The 7399-nt window shown below is 51.8% G+C and overlaps 1 protein-coding gene across 1 annotated transcript in view; it reads right to left on the minus strand.

Moving 5' to 3' along the window:
* Positions 1–5240, minus strand: part of GARNL3 (GTPase activating Rap/RanGAP domain like 3) — a 310087-nt gene extending 304847 nt beyond the window's left edge. The window contains exon 1 of the mRNA XM_088453568.1: positions 5070–5240. Within this exon, the coding sequence (XP_088309694.1) occupies positions 5070–5170 (101 nt within the window). The 5' untranslated portion in view covers positions 5171–5240. The remainder of the gene's footprint in view (positions 1–5069) is intronic.
* Positions 5241–7399: the final 2159 nt, after the last annotated feature.

The raw sequence follows: 7399 nt of genomic DNA on the forward strand, positions 1-7399 counted from the left end.
AAGAGGAGCAATGCTACACAATGACATTAGGGTTAGTATCATATAAACCTGATTACTGAAGCCCTTCTGACTGTCACTGAGAGGAGCCCCACTACACAATGGTAATGATGTGTATAAGCACAAATACAATCAATGAGCATCTCCTTCTATAGTCCCTGAGAGGAGCTCTGCTGCAGAAACGTAATGAGGTGGACGTCATACACACACATTATCACATGGTCACTGAGGTCCTCCTCCTGCAGTCACTGAGAGGAGCTTTGCTGCAGAAAGGTAATGAGGTGGATATCATACACACACATTATCACATGGTCACAGAGGTCCTCCTCCTGCAGTCACTGAGAGGAGCTCTGCTGCAGAAAGGTAATGAGGTGGACGTCATACACACATTATCACATGATCACAGAGTTCCTCCTCCTGCAGTCACTGAGAGAAGCTCTGCTGCAGAAAGGTAATGAGGTGGATGTCATACACACACATTATCACATGATCAGAGTTCCTCCTCCTGCAGTCACTGAGAGGAGCTCTGCTGCAGAAAGGTAATGAGGTGGACGTCATACACACACATTATCGCATGGTCACAGAGTTCCTCCTCCTGCAGTCACTGAGAGGAGCTGTGCAGCAGAAAGGTAATGAGGTGGATGTCATACACACACATTATCACATGGTCACAGAGTTCCTCCTGCAGTCACTGAGAGGAGCTCTGTAGCAGAAAGGTAATGAGGTGGATGTCATACACACACATTATCACATGGTCACAGAGTTCCTCCTCCTTCTATAGTCCCTGAGAGGAGCTCTGCTGCAGAAAGGTAATGAGGTGGACGTCATACACACATTATCACATGGTCACAGAGGTCCTCCTCCTGAAATCACTGAGAGGAGCTCTGCTGCAGAAAGGTAATGAGGTGGATGTCATACACACACATTATCACATGGTCACAGAGGTCCTCCTCCTGAAATCACTGAGAGGAGCTCTGCTGCAGAAAGGTAATGAGGTGGATGTCATACACACACATTATCACATGGTCACAGAGGTCCTCCTCCTGCAGTCACTGAGAGGAGCTCTGCTGCAGAAACGTAATGAGGTGGATGTCATACACACACATTATCACATGGTCACAGAGTTCCTCCTCCTGCAGTCACTGAGAGGAGCTCTGCTGCAGAAAGGTAATGAGGTGGATGTCATACACACACATTATCACATGGTCACAGAGGTCCTCCTCCTGCAGTCACTGAGAGGAGCTCTGCTGCAGAAACGTAATGAGGTGGATGTCATACCACACACATTATCACATGGTCACAGAGGTCCTCCTCCTGCAGTCACTGAGAGGAGCTCTGCAGCAGAAAGGTAATGAGGTGGATGTCATACCACACACATTATCACATGGTCACAGAGGTCCTTCTCCTGCAGTCACTGAGAGGAGCTCTGCTGCAGAAAGGTAATGAGGTGGATGTCATACCACACACATTATCACATGGTCACAGAGGTCCTCCTCCTGCAGTCACTGAGAGGAGCTCTGCTGCAGAAAGGTAATGAGGTGGATGTTATACACACACATTATCACATGGTCACAGAGTTCCTCCTCCTGCAGTCACTGAGAGGAGCTCTGCAGCAGAAAGGTAATGAGGTGGATGTCATACACACACATTATCACATGGTCACAGAGTTCCTCCTCCTGCAGTCACTGAGAGGAGCTCTGCAGCAGAAAGGTAATGAGGTGGATGTTATACACACACATTATCAAATGGTCACAGAGTTCCTCCTCCTGCAGTCCCTGAGAGGAGCTCTGCTGCAGAAAGGTAATGAGGTGGATATCATACACACACATTATCACATGGTCACAGAGTTCCTCCTCCTGCAGTCACTGAGAGGAGCTCTGCTGCAGAAAGGTAATGAGGTGGATGTTATACACACACATTATCACATGGTCACAGAGTTCCTCCTCCTGCAGTCACTGAGAGGAGTGGATGTCATACACACACATTATCGCATGGTCACAGAGTTCCTCCTCCTGCAGTCACTGAGAGGAGCTCTGCTGCAGAAAGGTAATGAGGTGGATGTCATACACACACATTATCGCATGGTCACAGAGTTCCTCCTCCTGCAGTCCCTGAGAGGAGCTCTGCTGCAGAAAGGTAATGAGGTGGACGTCATACACACACATTATCACATGGTCACAGAGTTCCTCCTCCTGCAGTCACTGAGAGGAGCTCTGCTGCAGAAAGGTAATGAGGTGGACGTCATACACACACATTATCACATGGTCACAGAGTTCCTCCTCCTGCAGTCACTGAGAGGAGCTCTGCTGCAGAAAGGTAATGAGGTGGACGTCATACACACACATTATCACATGGTCACAGAGTTCCTCCTCCTGCAGTCACTGAGAGGAGCTCTGCTGCAGAAAGGTAATGAGGTGGATGTCATACACACACATTATCACATGGTCACAGAGGTCCTCCTCCTGCAGTCACTGAGAGGAGCTCTGCTGCAGAAAGGTAATGAGGTGGACGTCATACACACACATTATCACATGGTCACAGAGTTCCTCCTCCTGCAGTCACTGAGAGGAGCTCTGCAGCAGAAAGGTAATGAGGTGGACGTCATACACACACATTATCACATGGTCACAGAGGCCCTCATTCAGACCCACTCGCGAGCGGCTGTCCGCTCGCAAGTGGGTCGATGGTCCGCACTGCGCATGCGCACGACGGATGGAGCTCCGTCGTGCGCATGCGCGAGACGCGCCGAGCGAAGGACTTTCCTTCGCTCGGAGTGTCTCATCAAAGGGGGCGTGCTGTCGATGTTGACTGACAGCACGCCCCCTTTGGTGGGCGTGCCGGGGCGTGCCTGCCAGACGGAGGCGTTCCCAAGGGAACGCCTACCGTCTGAAGCCGGCCCCACTGACATCACTAGTGATGTCAGTGGGAGTGATTTTGGCTCTGATAGAGCCAAAATCATTCGTGGCCTTGCGGTTGAAAAACTCAATCGCAGGCTTTTGCTCGCAGTTTCGATGGTCGCGATGGTTAAGACCATCGCGACCATCATCCTGCACGCTCGTATATGCTGTGGGTTGTGACCCACAGCTATACGAGCGTCCAGGAGGACGCTCCATATTAATGGAGGTGGGCCCTGATTCAGAGCGAGCGCTCTGGTCAGAGCGTCCGGCTCTGAATCAGGGCCAGAGTTCCTCCTCCTGCAGAAAGGTAATGAGGATGGGAATGTCATGCACACAAATTTGATCACCGAACTCCTCCAGCAGTCACTAAGAGGAGCTCTGCTACACAAGGAAATGAGGATGGGAATGTCATGCACACAAATGTGCTCACCGAACTCCTCCTCCTCCAGCAGTCACTAATACCCCTTTTACACTGGAGCTAAAACCCGGGTTTTTGAAGGGTTAACCCGGGCAGCTCCCTGGTGTAAAAGGGCAGAGGGTTGGATCGCCGGGTCGAGTGACCCGGCAATCCAACCCAGGTAACTAGCAGAGTTTAACACGGGCGTAGCCCGTGAAACCCTGCTATGGGAACAGCGCACTCCGGGTCACGATGACCTGGAGTGCGCTGCTAGCCGGTCGATTGGTCCGGCTTCAGTGGCGCTTGGAGATGACGTCATCTCCAAGCGTCCACTTTCACTCCGCAAAAGCCGGGTCTATGCAGACCCGACTGCGGTGTGAGCGGCGCTGACTCGGAAATATCCCGAGTCAGCGCCGGCAAAATTCCAGGTCTGATCCGGATAGGAACTTTGTTCCAACTCCGGATCAGACCCGGAATTTAGGTGGAAAAGGGGTATAAGAGGGAACTCTGCTACACAATGTAATACAGATGGGAAAGTCTCACACGCTGAAATGATCACCACGCTTCTCCCTCAGTCACTGTGAGGAGCACTGGGGCGTACTGGGGACAGTGTGGGAAAGGCAGAATCAGATATGGCAGGGAGAGAATATCTAGGACAGTTTCTATTCATCACTTAATCTACAGCAGAAACACTTCCACATGTAGCAGTATTGGCAACATGGGACACATATGTAAGACTTGCGGCTTCAGTAATAGACGGTGACAAATGTGCTAGAAATATTTTGTTAGAATGGCACAAAAAGTGTACAAAGCGACGCAGCACCCAATTATAACAATGGCTGTCAATCAAATTCCAATGCCTGGCACTGAGGAAGCTGTAACGTGTGCAAGGTCACATTACAACCTGGTTGATACAGTCTCCCCCCATTCCCCAAGCTGCACCATCACCCCCCCAAGCACAAATTACATTAAAGGACAGATAAATATAGACTGAGATCCACATGAGACTATTATCCTGCCTCTGACAGCTTATAGGGAATATCCTCACATACCAGGACACTTTGCTCACACAGAGGAGTGCTGCAGCCCCAATATTTAGGATTATGTTATAACATATGAAAGATTAACTGGAAACAGGGACATTCTTGGTACTGGAGCCGCCTCTGAGAATAGGGACCCAATCAGTCCCCAGCAGCAGTCCCAGGAATATCCATTTCTGCAGAACCTGATGGTCCAGCAGCTGGCAGCACTAGAGGCTCTGCATGCACCTACACAAGCAGCGCGCACACACACAATGCACATTATTACAGCACATGACAGAGCCCTCCTTCCTCCTCTGCACCCTGGCATAGGACTACAGTAATGTCAGCCACAGCTGTGCAACAGACTGGGAATTCAGGCAGCTTTTGGAACTTTGTGCATGTGTGGGTGGGTGTCTCTTCCTTGCAGCACTCTCTCTGATCTCCCTCCCTGCCCAGTGCCCCTGTCACTGTCAAGAAGATCTAAGAGTTCTGCTACAATACATTCAACCCCTCTTAGTCTGTAGTTCTGTTGTTAACCCTCTGCAGGAATCTTGCACTGTGTTCCCCCCAGACCTGCTCACATAATAGCCCCCCTGACATATCCTGGCAGCACACACAGCCCCTATTCTGATACAGAACAGTATTAGTGGTTGCTGGTACCTGGACAATGTAAGTTGCTGCTGGTTGCTGGGCTGTGTGTGATGCCCCAGGTACTGAGGGGCTGCATGGGGGCAGTGGAGACATTGTAGCACCTACCTCTGTATCTCAAAGCTGCAGCCCTTCCTCAGCAGAGCAGCTCTCTTCCTCATGATTGAGGTCTTGTCTTTCCCCATATAAGTATCAACCTGGCAATCCATGGTGGCACCCCTTCTGATAGGAGACCCTCAGTGTTCCAGGCTGTGAGGAGCAGCTTCAAGTCCAGGTCCAGGAACCCTCTGCACAGACTGACATGATCCACCAGGCTGCAAGCTCCCAACTCTCTCTTCTACATTCAGCTGCGGTGCCCTGGAGGAGGAGGAGGAGGTACTCTGTACTCCTGTGTGCTCAGTGCTCCCACCCCATTCATGCACAGGCTCTCTCCCCGGCTCTGCTGCCCATCACAGTCTCCTTCCAGTGCTGTTTTGCTGCTGCAGAACCTCTTGGAAACAGTGGGAAATCTTTGGCTCCCTCTAAAATGAAAGGCAGCCGTACAAAAATATGACTTTTATCCATGTCGTGTTGAAGTAATGGGGCTCATCATGTACAACTGTAAGCAATTTGCGCATTTCTTCCAGAAAAAAATTATGTCCCTGTGTCGACTGGAACTCATTCTGAGTCGGACACAAGTGGATTTGCGGACTTCAGCATGCCGCGCATGTGCCATAGAAATAAATTGGCGCTGGATCAGGCATACGTCCATGGAGGGAGATGGCAAGGGTGAAATTAGTGTTTATTGGGCGGTAACTGGGAGGTGACAATGCGGACGCACAGAACTGTTCCGTCTAGTGTGAGTCTCTTGGGCGTATAAGCCAACTTCAGTAGCGTCATGCCTTTGCACACAGCGTGGGGGTGGGCGCATGTCCAAGTACTAATGATGACGATTGCAGCTGTGGACGGAAAACAGAGGACGGGGCAGCAGGGACAGAACAATGGGAGACAATGGAGGCGCCTGCCGCCGGGCTCCAGCTATGAAGGGGCACCTCCTCCATTGTCCACAACATATTCACCCCACTTAGGGCTGTATGTATGTACCCGGAGTGTACCGTCATGGCCACCCAATACATGGCACCCCTTCCCGGCACCTGAGAAGCCACCATACACTAGTATCAGACCATCAGCTGATGCCTTCCTCTATCTATAGCCTGTTTGCATGCGAATTGCTACATTACAGTGTCAGCGACTGTGACCAGGGGGGCACCAAATTATAACTTGCCTCCGGGCATCTGGGATAAACTTACGCCACTGCGGGGCAGCATCCCACATGTAGACGTACAGATGTTTGACATACACAGGCGGATCCCAGCATTTGCATAAACTAGCAAGTGGGCTGTTTGCGGTCGCACGGAGAAACCGCAGATGCATCTGACTAGGAATCATCCCCGTTATGCGCTTACTACTCCCTAAGGAAGCGTGACAGATGATGTGTAAGTGCGGCCAAAGTACAGTCACGCATGCCCATGTTAGGGGGTAGATCCCATGTGCTCCGCCAGTGGAGCAAAATACGAATTGGTGTTTATGATAATGATCGGCGGCTTCTGCTTGGCTGAATGCACCTGAATCTCTTCCCACTTATGTACATAGTATAGTAATATGATGGCTGCTATTGTATATGTATATACAACGCCATCTCCAGCGTTATCCCCCTGTGTCTAACTAGCGTCACCCCCTGCATCTCTTCAGCACCATCTTCCTGCGCCTCTCTAGGTCACCCCACCTATATTCCTCCAGACGCTCACGCCACTTGTGTCCCTCCAGCCACTCACCCCACCTGTGTCCCTCCAGCCACTCACCCCACCTGTGTCCCTCCAGCCGCTCCCCCCCACCTGGGTCCCTCCAGCCGCTCTCCCCCTGTGTCCCTCCAGCCGCTCCCCCCCACCTGTGTCCCTCCAGCCGCTCCCCCCCCACCTGGGTCCCTCCTGCCGCTCTCCCCCTGTGTCCCTCCAGCCACTCACCCCACCCGTGTCCCTCCAGCCACTCACCCCACCTGTGTCCCTCCAGCTGCTCCCCCCCCTCCCGTGTTACTCTACTCCAGACCCCTCTTACCTTCTCCTTTGTCTTCTGTACCTGCTCCTCTTCTCTAAGGCAGCAGGACATCATGACGCCAAGTACATTGTGTCGCAAAAGGAAGCCGTCTGGACCTGAGGAGGGGGAGGAAGGCTGACAGATACAGAGCTGCCCTGTGGCATGCCTTACATATCTGGCACCAGGGACGGGTTCTTCATTTGTCTCCCCCCTCCAGTGTGCCCCAGTGCCCTCCCAATATTCCCCACATTGCACCCCCTGTTCACTACAGTGTACCCCCAATATGCTCCACCTGTATGCCCGACAGTCCCCCCTCTTGGCCAATTCCTCTTCAGTCCTTCCGACTCTGCGTTCTGCAAAAACAG

This window comes from Taudactylus pleione, unplaced genomic scaffold, assembly GCF_031769625.1.
Source record: "Taudactylus pleione unplaced genomic scaffold, aTauple2 ptg000583l, whole genome shotgun sequence".
Classification (NCBI taxonomy): Eukaryota; Metazoa; Chordata; class Amphibia; order Anura; family Myobatrachidae; genus Taudactylus; species Taudactylus pleione.